Source organism: Pipistrellus kuhlii, unplaced genomic scaffold (genome assembly GCF_014108245.1).
Source record: "Pipistrellus kuhlii isolate mPipKuh1 unplaced genomic scaffold, mPipKuh1.p scaffold_m20_p_115, whole genome shotgun sequence".
NCBI lineage: Eukaryota > Metazoa > Chordata > Mammalia > Chiroptera > Vespertilionidae > Pipistrellus > Pipistrellus kuhlii.
The window spans coordinates 508,125-527,097 of record NW_023425422.1 but is presented as its reverse complement, the minus strand read 5'-3'; the positions used below and the strand labels follow the sequence as shown (position 1 = coordinate 527,097).

The 18,973-nt window shown below is 44.9% G+C and overlaps 1 protein-coding gene across 1 annotated transcript; it reads right to left on the bottom strand.

The window, feature by feature from the left end:
• Positions 1-7,135: 7,135 nt before the first annotated feature.
• Positions 7,136-7,639, bottom strand: LOC118716029 (keratin-associated protein 19-8-like). The gene has a single exon (XM_036432704.2). It carries the CDS (start codon positions 7,558-7,560, stop codon positions 7,372-7,374), a length of 189 nt encoding a protein of 62 aa, XP_036288597.1. The 5' UTR covers positions 7,561-7,639; the 3' UTR covers positions 7,136-7,371.
• Between the last annotated feature and the right edge of the window lie 11,334 nt (positions 7,640-18,973).

The window sequence follows — 18,973 nt, the reverse complement described above, 5'->3', positions numbered from 1 at the left end:
TGTTGTGGCTGGTGTGTTCTCATTACATATTGTGTCCTTGTAATTTGCATATCATTCTTTGGATTGTCCTATCTTACTTTCATCTCAGTTCAAATACTCAGATCCAATATAAAATTCTGACATCATGAAGTTCCTTAAATGTCAAATGTATTTTTCCCAAGTTGAACACACACATGAGAAAACCATGTTGATTTCATATATCTTCTTGCAAAATACCATTTTGGTTACTCAACACAGTGAAGTGCCTTTCAGAAACTGAGGGTCTGACCACAACAACAAACTCACATGTGTCACTCCAGGCTGAACACCCGTTTACAAAGTTCTCCTTAAACATTACCTTCTTTTCCAAAAACATAGGTGATCTTGTCTCTGCTTTGGAGTTGCTTCTTATTTTCTTTCTCTCTTCTTCCTGGAATCCCATCATCGTCTGACTGATCCAGCCTCTCTTTATTGCACTCAGTCCCACACACTCACACTAGGCAGGTCTTCCTCTCTGATCCAGTTCTCCCATCAGTTCTTCATCCTGGCTACTCAGGTTTTTAATTTTATCCTGATCTTTCTTCTTTATATGAATTTTATTCTTTTTAAAAGTTTGTTTTTATTGATTTCAGAGGAAAAGGAGGATGGAGAGAGATAGAAACATCAATGATGAGAGAAAAATCATTAATCGGCTACCTCTTCCTTAGCACATACTCAGGATCAAGCCTGCTACCCGGGCAGTGCCCTGACCAGGAATCACACTGAACTGTGACCTTCTAGTTCATAGGCCAATGGTTAACCACTGAGACATACCTGCAGTTGTGTCCATATATTCTTTATTAATTCTCTGTGTCCTATCCCTTATTTTCTGTTCACTAATCAGCAAACACTTTCACTTTATCTTTTATTTCAGAATAGATGGCATGGAATCTGACATGGGTTGTATTAGTCACAATATAATGACTCAGCATGTTTATCCCTCATAATGGCCACCCCAGTAATGATCTGGCAATCACCTGTCACTGTGCAATCTTCTCACAGTATTACAAACTCTGTGCCCCTTTCCCTTTTCACTGAACCCCAAACATTTTCAATAAGATATTCTAATTCTTCAGAGTTTTAAAGTAAAAAGACTTCTGAACTCTTAAGATTACATAATATTTTAATCAGAGTCTCTGAAGTCTCAATGCCTGGAAATGCTGCAAAAAATAAACATGGCAACGAGGATGTGACTGAGACAATAACAGAAATATCACAGAGGGTAGCCGCCAGCCTTCTGCGAATTTCCTCAGCTCCTGAGGAAACCCAGCGAGAGCCCAGGGTTCAAGGTGAGGCCCTACTGGAGTGTGCCCATGCCTGGGCTTGGACTTTATGATTGTGTGTGCTTCCCATGACCTTAACATGTACCCAGGGCTTTGTTTTGTAGGTGGTGCTAGGATTTTTGTTCTGTTTTGAGGTTTATGAGTGTGAGATGCAAGTTCCTAAGCCAGACTTGACTCTTCTGGGTGAGGGGATTGAAAGGACATCAGGACACAAGCAGACATATGGGTCATGCTTTATAACATAACAGCAGCCACAACAGGCTGGTCAGTGGCTCATTACATACATGCCCAAACATGATCAAAGGAAAGAGGCTTTTGCCAAATAGAAACATTAGTATTTTGGCTACAGAAAGGCACTTGGGTGCAATGTATGGCTTAATGCATCCTTGCCTTATTCCTTTTCATATCAACTCAACTTGAACACCTTGATTAGGATTCCAACACTCAGAGTGACCTTGAACGTCCAGAATATTCTAGACCGAGCCCTTTAATAAGTAACATATTTTTTTCTTTTTTTTCTCTTTCTTTTTCCTTAATACAGAGAGGAAGGGAGAGGGAGAAAGAGAGAGAAACATCAATGATGAGAGGGAATCATTGATCAGAAGCCTCTTACATGACCCCCACTGGGGATCCAGCCTGAACCCAGGCATTTGCCCTGGCCGGGAATCAAATCATGACCTTCTGGTTCATGGGTCAATGCTAAAGTACTGAGTCACGCATGCTGGGCATAAGTTACATTTTTATAATACATTTCCCTCCCATCTGAATGTACTCACTGTTTTTTAAACACAACATATTTGCTGAGTGACTGAAGGATTAAATTCTGTCTACCACAGCTGTAGGGAGTATCTAACAGCATAGATGCAAGCACACATATTTGACCACATTATACCAAATTAAACAAAATATCTTCATCTTATTCTCTGATGATATTATTTGATTCTAGGAAAGCATTGGTATTTCAGTCCATCTGTTTTATTATTTCATCAAAAATATACGATCTGTGTTGTCCCATTTTTAACAGGAGAAATTCAGATCTTGCTGTGTTTCAGTGGTTAGAGGATGGGTCTGTGGACTCAAGGGTCCTGAGTTCAATTCCGGCCAAGGGCACATGCAGGTTCCATTCACTAGAGGGGGGCATGCAGGAGACAACCAGTCAATGAATGATTCTCTCTCATACTTGATGTTTCCATCTCCCTCTCCCTCCTCCTTGCTCTCTGAAATTAAAAAAACATAGAAAACATAAACCAATTTTGAATGAATGGAAGAATTGAATTGGAAAATATTAGTTTAGTTAAATAAAATCTATAGGATGATAACAAGATAGATATGTTCAATATTATTGCTATTTGTTGTTGACTCAAATCTGAATATTTTATGAATAAAATCCAGAGATTGAAATATTTTAAACATTGGTCCTTTCAAAACACTTTTTCCATGTTGGTGTAGTGTTATTAATCTTTACATCTATTTCCTGCTCTCTGCATGCTTGTGAGTGTGAGAAGGAAAAAAAGATTGTTAGCCAGGAATGCAGCTTCCCCCTTGGACAGTGGAGTGGATGAGCCCAGAACCACGTCCTCATTATTGTGTTTCATGAATAAACCAACAACCATTCTTATGTTCAACGTCAATGCTTTATTGGAAGGTGAACACACAGTCCAATCAGTTCTGACAGCAAAGGTAGAGGGTCCCAGGCTTATGAGGGAGATGCAGGCACAGTTGAAACTCTACCCATAATTCTGAGAAGTAAAGACGTTTGTGGAATAACCAGCATGAGGTTAGCTGTCCGGTTACTTAGATCCAATGTGGGAGGAAGTCCCTTGTGAGTTGAGATGCTGAGCTGCTGGGCAGGATCTCAGTAGAAGCCAGAGTATCCGTATCCCCCACAGCAGCACGGGCGCCAGCAGCCACAGCCATACCTTCTGTAGCCACAGCCACAGCCCAGGCCACCAAGGCCGCCCCAGCCCCAGCCGGAGCCATAGCCATAGCCACGGCCACCCCAGCCGTAGCCGAGGCCTCCGTAGTAGCTGCCATAGTAGCTCATGGTGTCAGAGGGAGTGTGTTTCTGTTCAAGATGAGATCCTGAGAGTGAGTGCCAGTGAGTGGGGAGGAGGGAGCTTATATACCTGAGCCAGCAGGTGCTGAATCCCGTGACTATTTCTGAGTTTCATTCCAAGAGATTCCTGTCCCTGAGGCAGCTTGTTAATCTGTTTGCTGACGCCAGAGATGCTCATATTTGTGAAAATTTGGAGCCGGCACAGCTGCCTGGTCAGAGCCCCTGGAACCCATGACAGTGTGTGTCTAAGGAGAAGCACATCTGCCTCCACGTCACAGAATAAACACTCACTGAACACAAATCTCTATTCCTAAGTGTGTGGTCTTCATCATGTTGGCTGGCGTGTTCTCATTACATATTGTGTCCTTGTAATTAGTATATCATTCTTTGGATTGTCCTATCTTATTTTCATCTCAGTTCAAATACTGTGATCTAATTTAAGATTCTCACACCTATGAAATTTCTTGTCAAGTTGAAAACACATATGAGAAAACCATGTGGATTTTACATGTCTTCTCGCAAAATACCCTTTTGATTACTCAACAGTGAAGAGCCTTTCAGAAGCTGAGGGTCTGACCACAACAACAAGTTCACACGTGTCACTCCAGGCTGAACACCCGTTCAAAAAATTCTCCTTAAACATTACCCTCTTTTTCAAAACAGAAACCTGTTATCCCAAAACATGGGAGAACTTGCCTCCTGCTTTGCAGTTGCTTTTTCTTTTCTCTCTCTGTTCTTCCTGGAATCCCACCATCCTCTGTCCCATCCAGCCTCTCTTTAAGTCATCATTCTGCTCTCAGTCCCACACACACTCGCAGGAGCCAGGTCTTCCTCTCTGATCCAATTCTTCCATCAGCACTTCATCCCTCCACTCAGGTTTTTAATTTTATCCTGAATTTTCTTCCTCATATGTAATTTATTTAATTTTTTTTTATTACAGAGGAAAAGCAGGATGAAAAGAAATAGAAATATCAATGATGGGAAAAATATCATTAATCCGATGCCTCTTGCATGCCACATTCTGGAGGTCAAACCTGCAACTCCGGCATGTCCCTTGACCAGGAATCACATGAACCATCACCTCCTGGTCAATCGGTTATGGCTAACCACTGAGACATACCGGCCAGTTGTTTCCCTGTATTCTTTATTAATTCTCTGTGTCCTTCCCATTACTTTCTCTTCACCAACCCACAAACACTTTTACTGTATCTTTTATTTCAGAATACTTGGCATGGAATCTGACATGGGTTGTATTAGTAACAATATAATGACTCAGCATGTTTATCCCTCACAGTGGCCGCCCCAGCAATGACCTGGCAATCACCTGTCACTGTGCAAACATATCACAACATTACCGACTCTGTGCCCCTTTCCCTTTCACTCAACCCCAAACATTTTCAAAAAGATATTCTAATTCTTCAGGGTTTTAAATTAAACAGACTTCTGAACTCTTAAGATTATATAATACTAGAGTCCAGGTGCATGGATTCGTACGCTGGTGGGGTCCCTCGTCCTGGCTGTGCCCTCTCGCAATCTGGAACCCCTCTTAGGGTTGTCTGAGATCCGGTTTCAGCCTGATGCCCACAGGCTCAATTCAAAGGGGAGGGAGCCCGATCCTGTGTGTTGATCATCTGTCCCCTGTGGGTCAGTGCGGGTCATAGCAGCCAGTCAATGTGTCATTCAGTCGTTAAATAGATTAGGCTTTTATATATACATATAAGTAGATTTTAAGCAGAATCTCTCTCCTGCAATCTTAATGCCTGGAAAGAGGGGTATATATTGAGGGCACAAGAAGACATATGGGACATGCTTTATTACACACAGCAGCAGCCACTGTAGGCAGTGAGGATGTGACTTTGGCAAAAACAGAAATATGACAGAGGTTCGCCACCAGTATTCAGCAAATTTCCTCAGCTCCTGAGGAAACCCGAGTGGGAGTCCAGGGTTCAAGGTGAAGACCTACAGGAGTGTGCCCACCCTGAGGCTTGGTCTTTACTATTGTGTGTGCTTCCCATGACCTTAATAAGTACCTAGGGCTTTGTTTTACAGGTGGTGCTGGTTTTTTTGTTCTGTTTTAAAGTTTATAAGTGTCAGAGGCAAGCTCCTCACCTGGGACTTGACCCTTCTGGCTGAGGGTGATTGGAAGGACACAAGGGCACAAGCAGACATATGGGACATGCTTTATTACACACAACAGCAGCCATAACAGGCTGGTCAGTGGCTCCTTTCATACATGCCCAAACATGATCAAACAAAAGAGGATTTTTGCCAAATAGATACATCAGTATTTTGGCTACAGAAAGGAACTTGGGTGCAATGTATGGCTTAATGCTCCTTGTCTTATGCCTGCATGTAGCAACTCAACCTTGAACACTTGGATTAGGATTCACACACTCAGAGTGACCCTGAACATTCAGAGTACTCTAGACTACGCCCCATAATAAGTAACATATTTTTTTCTTTCTTTTATCTTTCTTTTTTTTTAATACAGAGAGAGAGGGAAGGGGGAGAGAGAGAAACATCAATGATGAGAGGTATCATTGATCAGCAGCCTCCTGCATGTCCCCCATTGGGAATTAAGTCTTCAACCCAGGCATGTGCTGGGTTCAGGAATCAATCCATAATGTCCTTGTTCATAGGTCTGTGCTCAACCCCTGAGACACTCAGGTTGAACATAAGTTACATGTTCAACAATAGATTTCCCTTCACTGTTTTTCAAACACAACATATTTGCTGAGTGATTGAAGGATTAAATTCTGTCTGCCACAGCTGTAGGAAGTATCTAACAGCACAGACTCAAGCACACATATTTGCCCAAATTATACCAATTTAAACAAAATATATTCATCTCATATTATTCGCTGATGATATTATTTGATTCTAGGCAAGCAATGGTATTTCAGTCCATGCTTTTCTTTATTTTATCAAAAATATATGTCCCATGTTGCCCCTTTACTATAAGGAGAAAATCATATCTTGCTGAAATTCAGATTTTTAAGAAAGCTCTTTGGTTTCAGTTTCAGCTAAATAATATTGATAATTGGTTCCCAATTATGTCTTATTTTTTCTTTCCATGATGGGATTGAAGCTAATGCCTCAGTGTGGTGATGGTGGTGAGGAAAGATGCCAGTGAGACACAGTGAGAACAGAGGAAAGGAACAGACACATTCGATTAAAAATGATTGGAGTTGCCCTCTCTAGTTTGGCTCAGTGGATAGAAGATGGGTCTGTGGACTGAAGGGTCCCAAGTTGGATTTCAGCCAAAAGCATATGCCCACATTACAGATTCACTCAACAGAATGGGCCATCCAGGAGGCAACCAATCAATGACTGATTCTTTCTCATCCTTGATATTTCTATATCCCTCTCCCTCTTCCTTGCTCTCTGAAATTAAAAGCAAAATTAAAAACATAAACCAATTTTAATAATGGAAGGATTGACTTGGGAAATGTTAGTTATGTAAAACCTATAGAATGATAAATAGATATATTAAATAGTCATTGCTATTTGTGTTAACTTAAGTCAGAATATTTTATGAATAAAATCAAGAGGTGGAAAGATTTAACTCATTGGACTTTTCAAAAAAATTTTTCCATTATGTGTAGACTTATTAATCTTTACATCTATTTCCTGCCTCTCTGCATGCTTGTGAGTGTGAGAAGGAAAAGAAAAACTGTTAGCCAGGAAGAGTGCTGCCCCCTTGGACAGGGGAGTGGATGTGCCCAGAACCACGACCTCATAACTGCATTTTGTGAAGAAAACAAAACCATTCTTTGTGTTCAAGGTCAATGCTTTATTGGAAGGTGAACAGACAGTCCAATCAGTTCTGACAGCAAAGGTAGAGGATCCCAGGCTTATGAGGGAGATGCAGGCACAGTTGAAAATCTACCCATAATTCTGAGAAGTAAAGACGTTTGTGGAATAATCCAGCATGAGGTTAGCTGTCTGGTTACTTAGATCCAATGTGGGAGGAAGTCCCTTGTGAGTTCAGGTGCTGAGCTGCTGGGCAGGATCTCAGTAGAAGCCAGAGTATCCGTATCCCCCACAGCAGCACGGGCGCCAGCAGCCACAGCCATACCTTCTGTAGCCACAGCCACAGCCCAGGCCACCAAGGCCGCCCCAGCCCCAGCCGGAGCCATAGCCATAGCCAAGGCCACCCCAGCCGTAGCCGAGGCCTCCGTAGTAGCTGCCATAGTAGCTCATGGTGTCAGGGGGAGTGTGTTTCTGTTCAAGATGAGATCCTGAGAGTGAGTGCCAGCGAGTGGGGAGAATGGAGCTTATATACCTGAGCCAGCAGGTGCTGGATCCCGTGACCATTCCTGAGTTTCATTCCAAGAGATTCCTGTCCCTGAGGCAGCTCGTTAATCTGTGTGCTGACGCCAGAGATCCTCATATATGTGAAAATTTGGAGCCGGCACAGCTGCCTGGTCAGAGCCCCTGGACCCCATGACAGTCTGTGTGTCTAAGGAGAAGCACATCTGCCTCCACGTCACAGAATAAACACTCACTGAACACAACTCTCCATTCCTGAGCGCGTGGCCTTCGTCATGCTGGCTGGTGTATTCTCATTACATATTATGCCCCTGTAATTTGCATATCATTCTTTTAATTATCATTCCTTACTTTCATCTCAGTTCAAATACTCGGATCTATTTTAAGAATCTGAGACCCATGAAGTTCCTTAATTGTCAAATGTATTTCTCTTAGGTTGAACACACACATGAGAATACTATGTTGATTTCACATATCTTCTTGCAAAATACCCTTTTGGTCACTCAACACAATGAAGTGCCTTTCAGAAGCTGAGGGTCTGACCACAACAACAAACACACGTGTCACCCCAGGCTGAACCCCGTTCACAAAGTTCTCTTTAAACATTATCCTCTTCTTCAAAACAGAAACCTGTTATCCAAAAACATAGGAGATCTTTTCTCCAGCTTTGCAGTTGGTTTTTATTTTCTTTCTCTGTTCTTCCCTGAATCCCACCATCGTCTGTCTCATCCAGCCTCTCTTTACGTCGTCATTCTGCTCTCAGTCCTCACACACTCGCACGGCCCAGGTTCCTCTCTGATCCAGTTCTTCATCAGCACTTCATCCCTCTACTTAGGTTTTTAATTTTAGCCTGATTTTTCTTCCCAAAGTGTATTTTATTCTTTTTTAAAGTTTGTTTTTTATTGATTTCAGAGGAAAAGGAGGAGGGATAGAGATAGAAACATCAATGATGAGAGAAAAATCATTAATTGGCTGTCTCCTGCACTCCCCATACTGGAGATCAAACCTGCAACCAGGGCATGTGCCCTGACCAAGAATCACTTTGAACTGTGACCTATTGGTTCATAGGTCAGTGCTTAACCGCTGAGACACATCGGCTGGATGTGTCCGTATATTCTTTACCAGTTCTCTGTGTCCTGCTCCTTATTTTCTGTTCACCAACCAGCAAATACTTTCACTTTATCTTTTATTTCAGAATAGTTGGCATGGAATCTGACATGGGTTGTATTAGTTACAATATAATGACTCAGCATGTTTATCCCTCACAATGGCCGTCCCAGTAATGAGCTGGCAATCACCTGTCACTATGCAAACTTCTCACAGCATTACCAACTCTGTGCCCCTTTCCCGTTTCACTCAACCCCCAACATTTTCAATAAGATATTCCAATTATTCAGAGTTTTAAATTAAAAAGACTTCTGAACTCTTAAGATTATATAATATTTTAATCAGAGTCTCTGCAGTCTTGATGCCTGGAAATGCTGCAAAAAATAAACATGGCAGCAAAGATATGACTGAGGGAAAAACAGAAATAGAGGTTAGCCGCCAGCCTTCTGCGAATTTTCTCAGCTACTGAGGAAACCTGAGTGAGAGCCCAGGGGTCACAGTGAAGCCCTACTGAGTGTACCCATGCCTGGGCTTGGTCTTTACCATTGTGTGTGCTTCCCATGACCTTAACATGTACCCAGGGCTTTGCTTTATGGGTAGTGCTGTGGTTTTTATTTTCTTGTTTGAGGCTTATACATGTCAGAGGCAAGCTCCTCAGCTGTATCATGACCCTTCTGGGTGAGGGGCATTGGAAGGACACATGGGTACAAGTAGACATATGGGACATGCTTTATAACACACAACAGGAGCCATTGCAGGCTGATCAGTGGCTCCTTATATACATACTCAAACACACTCAAACAAATAGGCTTTTTGCCAAATAGAAACATCAGTATTTTGGCTACAAAGAGGCACTTAGGTCACTGTATGGCTTAATGTATCCTTGTCTTGTGCCTGCACATAGCAACTCAATCTTGAACACTTTTATTAGGATTCTCACGCTCAGAGTGACCTTGAGCACCCAGAGTACTCTAGACAGGGCCCCATAGTAAGTAACATATTTTTTTTTCTTTTCTTTTCTCCTTCTTCTTCCTTATTACAGAGAGGAAGGGAGATGGAGAGAGAGATGGAAACGTCAATGATGAGAGGAATCATGACCCCCATTAGGGAGTGAGCCTGCAACCCAGGCATGTGCCCTGACCGGAAATCATACCACGACCTCCTGGTTCATAGGTCAATGCTCAAGCACTGAGGCACACAGGCTGGGCATAAGTTACATTTTTTGAGAATACATTTCCCTCCCATCTGAATGTATTTACTGTTTTTCAAACAAAAGAGATTTTCTGAGTGACTGAAGGATTAAATTCTGTCTGCCACAGCTGTAGAGAGTATCTAACAGCATAGACTCAAGCACACATATTTGACCAAAATATACCAATTTAAACAAAATATCTTCATCTTATATTATTTTCTGATGATATTATTTGATTTTAGGAAAGCAATGGTATTTCAGTCTATCCGTTTTTTTTTTTTAATTTTTATTATTTCGTAAAAAATAAATGCCCCGTGTTGCCCCATTTTTATCATTTAGATCTTGCTGTGTCTCAATGGATAGAGGATCAGTCTGTGGACTAAAAGGTTCTAAGTTTGATTCCAGACAAGGGCACATGCAGGCTCCATCACCAGAGGGGCCATACAAGAGACAACCAGTCAATGAATGATTCTCTCTCATTCTTGATGTTTCTATCTCCTTCTCCCTCCTCCTTGCTCTCTGAAATTAAAAGCTAAATTAAAAACATAAACCAATTTTTAATGAATGGAAGGATTGAGTTGGGAAGTGTTAGTTGAGGTAAATAAAATCTATATATTGATAAATAAATAGATAAGTTAAATAATCATTGTTCTTTGTTGTTGCCTTACATCTGAATATTTTATGAATAAAATCAAGAGATGGAAAGATCTAAATCACTGGATCTTTCAAAACTTTTTTGCATTTCAGTGTAGACTTATTAATCTTTACATCTATTTCCTGCCTCTCTGTGTGCTTGTGAGTGTGAGAAGGAAAAGAAAGATTGTTAGCCAGGAAGGTGGCTTCCCCCTTGGACAGGGGAGTGGATGTGCCCAGAACCACGTCCTCATTATTGTGTTTTATGAATAAACCAACAACCACTCTCTGTGTTCAAGATCAATGCTTTATTGGAAGGTGAACAGACAGTCCAATCAGTTCTGACAGCAAAGGTAGAGGATCCCAGGCTTATGAGGGAGATGCAGGCACAATTGAAAATCTACCCATAATTCTGAGAGGTAAAGACGTTTGTGGAATAACCAGCATGAGGTTAGCTGTCCAGTTACTTAGATCCAATGTGGGAGGAAGTCCCTTGTGAGTTCAGGTGCTGAGCTGCTGGGCAGGGTCTCAGTAGAAGCCAGAGTATCCGTATCCCCCATAGCAGCATGGACGCCAGCAGCTGTAGCTCCTATAACCATAGCCACAGCCCAGGCCACCAAGGCCGCCCCAGCCCCAGCCGGAGCCATAGCCATAGCCACGGCCACCCCAGCCGTAGCCGAGGCCTCCGTAGTAGCTGCCATAGTAGCTCATGGTGTCAGGGGGAGTGTGTTTCTGTTCAAGATGAGATCCTGAGAGTGAGTGCCAGCGAGTGGGGAGGAGGGAGCTTATATACCTGGGCCAGCAGGTGCAGAAGCACATGCCACCTGTTTGCTGTCATCCGTGTCACCCTCGTTGACGTAACACCAACCTCTGAGGATGCCGCGTTCTCATCAAAGGGTCTCGCTTGCGTTGCTGCCAAGTCAGCGTGTTCCTTACACGCATGGCGTCTCTTTTATGAGGAGAAATTGCTGCATCTTCAAAGCTGGACATACCAGATGAAGCACCATCCTTCAGAGCCACATGCATTGCGTAACACGTGGTGTATTTTAGAGTCGGTGTTGCTTCATCTCAGGCTCTCCCGGGTTGTTATGGTTCCCTGACGGTCAGGAGACCTCGGTCAGATCGGGTCTGAAATAACCCTGCGCTTCAGAGGCTCCGTGCTCCTGGGTGGGGTCGCTGATCGGAGCTCTGACACCTCTGGCCACCTGGAGCCCCGCCCCCACTGGGGCACTTGCATGGACCTTCAGAAACAAGAGTAGAATCAGGGCCATCCTCCTTCCATCATGTCCTCATTTGGCTCTCATAACCATAATATCTTTTCTGCTTTGCCTACCAGTTGGAGAGTAAACAGCGTTTGGGTTAATAACACGGGGAAATAGTGTTCACATTTGGGAGACAGATCACAGCAGACAGCAATGTGTTCAGAAGCCCTTTCCCACCCTCCCTCTAGCTGGTCACCTGCTCCCAGTGCTCCCAGAACTGGTGTTCTTGGTGAGACTGTTAATCATGGACTTAATTTCCATAGGAGAGACAAAACTATTCTGATCTTTCTTTTAGGGTCAGGTGTCATAAATGCAATATCTATGTATCTATATATGTAAACAGTAATATGAAAATTAGCCGGGCGTCATGACCAGCTCAGGAGGAGCTAGGTGTGCAGATGGGCAGGAGGGGCTGCGTGCTGCCCCCAGCCCAGTGGACACACATAAGGGGTGGGGAGTGCTATGAGCAGCCATGGAACTGCACGGAGCACGCCCCTGTTGGCTGGTGGGAGCAAAGCAGCCCGGGTCCTGGATGCCGGAGGGAAGCTGGTGCCAGCAGCCACGGGGAGGAAGGCCTATTCTTGCACGAATCTTTGTGCATCGGGCCTCTAGTATAGTGGAAAAGGCTAAGTGTATAACCGTACGACTGGTCACTATGACGCTCACTGACCACCAGGGGCCAGACGCTCAGTGCAGGAGCTGCTGAGCTACAGTGACCTGGCAGCAGTGGTTCTCGGGGGATGCACTCCAAAACCAGAGAGGAGGGAGCCCATTCCTTGTGGGGCCATGTGCTTCCACCTTAGGTGGTGGGTGATGTTGCTGGGTCACTGTTGCTCCAAATCCAGTTTACTGCTCACATGTGCTTGCGTTCCACACCCTGTACGACAGCAACTTTGCAGAGCGCCCTCTCGCACTCGGGGACCCCTCGGGAAATGTCAGAGCCGGTTTCAGCCTGATCTCCACAGGCCAGGCTGAGGGACCCCACCTGCCGAGAAACCCTGCTCACTCCGCAGACGCTGGGGAGGGACCAAGGGAGGTTGGCTCCAGGGCATGTCTGGCACATCTCGCCCAGTCCCATCCCACCACCCACCTTCTAATGGATTTTTTTCAATGTGCACAAATCCGTGCACCGGGTCACTAGTGATAATATATGTTTGGGGACAGGATACATGGTTTTTGCTTTTTTATTTTAGATATTTTTATTTTATGAAATATTTTAAACACAAAGAAATACTAAATATTACAGTGAACATCTCTCACCCATTCCCTAGAATTCACAATTGTTAATATTTTGATATAATTCTTTCATATTTATTTTCTTGAGTGTTCTAAAATAATTTAAAGTTTCTTATTATTTTATCTTGAAATTAACAATATGATTTCCAAGGGATAATACATTTAAAAACTAACCTGAAGCTTGATTATTATCACAGAGCCTTTACTCTTCAAACCTAAATCCTTGTGTCTGGGTGGGAAGAAAGGAGCGGTAACAGTGAGGAGGAGGGGGAGGAGGAGAGGAAAGAGGAGGGAGAGGAATGGGAGGAGGAGAAGGGGGAAGTAGAGGAGGGGAGAGGGAAAGAAGGAGGAGAAGGAAGATAGGGGAGGGGAGGAAGAAGGGAAAGGAGAGAAGAAAATGCAAAGAAGAAGGAAGAGGAAAAGGATGAGGGAAGAAAGAGAAAGAGGAGGAGGAGGAGCAGGAGGAGGAGGAGGAGGAGGAGAAAGATAGGGGCAGAACTGATTGGACTGTCTATTTATCTTCCAATAAAGCAAGAAGGGAAAGGAAAGAAGAAAATGCAAAGGAAGGGGAGGGAGGGAGGAGGGGAGGGGGAAGAGGAGGAGGGGAAGGGGAGGTAGAAGAGAAAGAAGAAAAGAAAGTGAAAAGGAGGAGGGCGACAGTCACATGAAATAGATACGTTGGTCAATGTCAGACATAGAAGAACTCATAAGGTGATGATGAGATTCACATGTCACAGCAAAGACAGTGAGGGAAGGAGTGACACTCACTCCCATTTCCTGGGTCGGAGTGAGTTCATCCACAGACCCAGAGCCTGAGAGGCAGGCTGTGCTAGAGGTGAGGAGCGTCCTTCCCACACGGACCTGGGTCCCTCCCAAACGCCCACTCAGCTCCCCGAGTTCTCTCCCCATCACTGTGAGGGCCAGGCACCCCAGAGCAGGGTGGGCACTGAGGCAGGAGGACAGAGCATGGGGGGTGGAGGGAAAGGGGAGGTAGAGGGGAACCTTTCCATGTGCTTTCTTGATGAGTCAGCCTCCCAGGAGAAGCCCAGAAACTGTGCATCCAGATCGCTTCCCCCTTGGACAGGGGAGTGGATGAGCCCAGAACCACATACTACTCATAACTGTGTTTCATGAACAAAACAAGAGCATTCTTGTGTTCAAGGTCAATGCTTTATTGGAAGGTGAACACACAGTTCTGACAGCAAAGGTCCTAGGCTTATGAGGGAGATGCAGGCAAAGTAGAAAATCTACCCATAATTCTGAGAAGTAAAGACGTTTGTGGAATAATCCAGCATGAGGTTAGCTGTCTGGTTACTTAGATCCAATGTGGGAGGAAGTCCCTTGTGAGTTCAGGTGCTGAGCTGCTGGGCAGGATCTCAGTAGAAGCCAGAGTATCCGTATCCCCCACAGCAGCACGGGCGCCAGCAGCCACAGCCATACCTTCTGTAGCCACAGCCACAGCCCAGGCCACCAAGGCCGCCCCAGCCCCAGCCGGAGCCATAGCCATAGCCAAGGCCACCCCAGCCGTAGCCGAGGCCTCCGTAGTAGCTGCCATAGTAGCTCATGGTGTCAGGGGAGTGTGTTTCTGTTCAAGATGAGATCCTGAGAGTGAGTGCCAGCGAGTGGGGAGAATGGAGCTTATATACCTGAGCCAGCAGGTGCTGGATCCCGTGACCATTCCTGAGTTTCATTCCAAGAGATTCGTGTCCCTGAGGCAGCTCGTTAATCTGTGTGCTGACGCCAGAGATGCTCATATTTGTGAAAATTTGGAGTGGGCACAGCTGCCTGGTTAGAGTCCCTGGAACCCAAGACAGTGTGTGTGTCTAAGGAGAAGCACATCTGTTTCCACGTCACAGAATAAAAATTCTCTAAAATAAGATGTTCATTGGGACGCATACGGCATCATCACAGCCTGATGGGTCCTCTCGCTGAATGCTTTGTTGTTTCTAATTGCATGCATTTCTTTGGATTATTGATTCTGACTTCCATGCAGGGTCACAGCCACCAAGCAAGTGTCACGTTCTTTACTCTGTCCAGTTCACTGTCAAATTCACTTCTCAAGTAGAAAACACACACACACACTCACACACACACTCACACACTCACACACTCAGACACACACACACACACACACACACACACACACACACACACGTAAACGATTCAGTTTGGTATACCGTCTTGTGAAATACCCGTTTGGTTACAGCACAGTAAACGTTGTCTCAGAAGCGGAACAAACAAGAACACACTCCATCATATAAGGCCAGTCTGAGCACATTTTCAGAAGTGTTTCCTGTACATGAACTCCCTCTTTCCCAGAACGAAATGTCTCATCTAACGCCTCAGAGGACGGCAGCGGTCTGCAGGCGGGAGGCGGTGCCTGCTGTGGCTGTAATGTGCGTCTCTGAGGACTTGACCTTGAGCATCTTTCATCCGTCCCTTGGCTGTCTCGCTGGCAGGTCCTCTTCGGAGACGTGTCCGCTCAGGCCCTTTGCCCCTCTTCTCAGTTAGGTCATTGGTCTTCAGGGTGTTGAGCTGTGAAAGTCTGTGTAGATTTCGGAAACCAAACCCCGATCAGATGTGTCATTGGCGAAGATCTTTGTCCCTCACTCAGTTTAGGCCCCGACTCAGTTTGCTGTTGGCTCCCTTTGCCCAGAAGCTTTTCAGTTTGAGGCCGTCCCATTGTTTATATTTTTCCCATAGTTCCTTGCCATGGGAGGCGAGTGGGCAAGCATGTCGGAGATTTACTGCCTTGTCTTCTAGGGTTTGTACGGTTTTGTGATTTCTCTTTCAGTCCCTTGTCCATTTGGAGTTTGTTCCTGCGTGGGGTCCACCATGGGAAATGGCGTGAAGCCTCCTCAAGAAGTGAAAAGGGGACAGTTGACCCTGTGACCCCGCAGTCCGCTCTGGGGACGCACCCTGAGGGCCCGGAGAATGCTGCGGGCCCCATGTCCACGGTGGGTGACTCACCAGCGGAGCCCTGCGAACAGCCACGTGCCCGGGCAGACGAGCAGCTGGGAGGCTGTGGGCCCCGCTCCGTGGAATACCCTGCAGCTGAGAAAAAGAAGGAAGGCCGCCCCCAGTGCCAGCATGCGTGGGCCTGGAGCGTGTCACACTCCTGTCACTGGACTGAGCGAGTCAGAGAGAGACAGGTGCACATGTGCAGTCAAATGAACCAAATGAACTGACAAACAAACACAAACAGAGGCGTGGCAGCTGGACAGACTGGGCTGCCAGAGGGGAGGGAGGCGTGGTTGAAACGAGGTGGAAGGATGGGGCCAGAAAAGCCATAAATGTGACACATGGACATAGCTAGCATGTGGTGCCCACAGAGGGAACAGGGGGAGGGGGAGGAGGGATGGTGGTGGTGGAGGTGGACAAGAGGGTTGCGGGGGAAGGGAAAAGGAGACTTTGCAGGGCAGTGGGTGCCCGATGCTCAGAGCTGGTGATGTTTTGTGGAGCTGTGCCCTTTAATCCTCTGTGGGTTTTGCAAACCAATGTCACCCCAATAAATTCAATTAAAGACAAATATTAAAAGAATAGAAACAGATCTTAGCTCCTGCTTTAGTGGCTCCTCTTCCTCCTTCTCTCCTTCTCATCATCCACAGGCCATCTGTCTCCCCCACTGCCCTGTGCACCCCCACTGCCCCGTGTGCCTCCCTCTGTGCACTCCCCACTCCCCCAGCAGGACTGGCTCTCACCCACCTTCCCGACCATATCTGATCCCTCTGCTCACGGTTTCCATTGTGGCCGGAAGCCTGGCCCTTCCATGCTTTCCCAGTTCTGTGTATTCTTCTCCTGTTCCCTCCCGGGCACCCAGCAAACATTGCTAATAAGCTATCACTTGCTTACCAAGGCTTACATCTAAAACACACCCACACTCCTCGGCACTCTCTCTGTGACAGTCTCAGAACACCCCGAAGTAGATGTGGTGGAGACCAGGCAGAAGCAAGGGCAGGAGAGCAGTGCCAGCACAGACATCGGCTGCACCCTGTGAGGAGAGAAAGGAGACCCCGTGTCGCCCCTGGACCGCCTGGACCGTGCCCACACCTGCCCGGCTCTGCCCCCCTCAGTTCAGTTTCGTGTTGGGAACATGTAGCCAAGGGCTTTGAGTGGTTGCTGATGGTGGTTTGTTCCATTTTGTCTTGAGGTTTATAAGTGACATTTTTTTATGATATTTTTTGTGATATAAGTGATTTTTTTTGTCTTGAGGTTTATAAGTGATATTTTTTGATGGTATGTTTCCCATCGGAATGTGTTCACCTCCCTCTGCACAGAACATACTTGTGGAGTGAATGGAAAAGTGAATTCTTCCCCAGCGTGTAGGAAAGTCTCTAAGACAGAATTTGGACTAAAAGGCTTTCAAGATTTAAAGAATATTTAACCCTTTGTTAACTCTCTACTATCCTTTATGAAAATGTTTTCCATCTTCACTTCTCATCCTGAAAAAGAAAAACAAGGCAGCAGTTTTCACTCCCAATGAGTCACTTTGAAGCTGAGCAATCACCAGTAAGTCTGACACATTGAAGAATCTCATGAGTAGTTTGCTAGATTGCTTAACTGTGGTGACTTATTGTTTCTGATGCAAATAGCTGTGTTCGCATGAAATAGCAACCAATAGATTAAAAATAATTTTTGAAGCCCAATAGTGAAATATACCATGATTATAAATGTATTTTCAAAGACAAAAAAATAGTAATCTATGTATCACAGTGCGATATATACACACGCATATACCTGCATATCACTCTGATAGAAATACACATATAGAAATATTCATACATACCTATACCTACATAGAAAATTAGCATAGATATATGAGATTAAGAACAAAAGGTTGTCAAATATATGAAATATATATATTTTTATTATTTTTCATCAAGAAATAGAACAATTATGATATCTTTTAGATAGTATTTATTTTTGAAAGCTAAGAAATGAATATTTCTTTTTACTCTTAATTCAATGAGCTGAAAGATTCCAACAATTCTTTCTTTGTCATCCTGTTTTTGAGAGCTTTCTCCCAGAAAATAGTAAGTTGATGATGGCATTCAGATCCTCTGCTGGTGTATGACATCATGAACGTATATATTTCTACTGGCCAAATGGCAGCTTTTTGTGGAATGAGGGCACTTCTGTCATAAATGCATAGTTTTTCTTCTTCATTGAGACAAAATGAACACAACCATGAAGTGAGAGGTGATAGCATGCCTCAAACAGGAAGTGTTAGGAACCGGCCATTCCACCCGGGAAAGGAAGTCCCTGTCACGTCTCTGTGGTTAGTTACGTCCGGGAGCCGAGTGGAGCAGACTTTGGAGATTGATTCTTTGTTTGGCTGCACGAAGGGAGGAATCACCCTAAGAGTCCAAGTCGGGCTCTGCTTCTCACCCACCACAAAGGCCAACACAAGGCCACGGAGGCAGGTCTCTGGGTTTTCTGCGGAGTGAGCCCAGGCATCGCTGCCCTGGCCGCCAGCGCCACGTCTGTCATCGGGCCGCCGCACTCAGCCAAATTTGACCAACTTAGCAAAATACCTTAATTTTATGTTACTACCTGAATATATCTCTTGATTTTTAAAAAACACCACTGGTATTTCTTTACATTTATTAAAAAAAACTAGAGGCCTGAGAACAAAGATGACATTGTAGGTAAACACTCCTAAACGGCCGCAGGGCACAACAAGTTAAAAAAAACCCTATAAAACAAATGTCTATCTTCCAAAAACCAAATGAAAGCTGGCTGAGAGGAAGCCCTCCATCTAAACTGAAAGAGTAAGAGGAGAATCCAGGCCACAAGCGCTGAAAAACTGAGGTAGGGGGCGCGGGACGCGATAAGGGCGGCAGATCCCAGTGCACAGAGGGCGGTGCTTTCTTCAACCCGAAGAGAGACAAGAGCCCGATCTCTCTGAAATCCA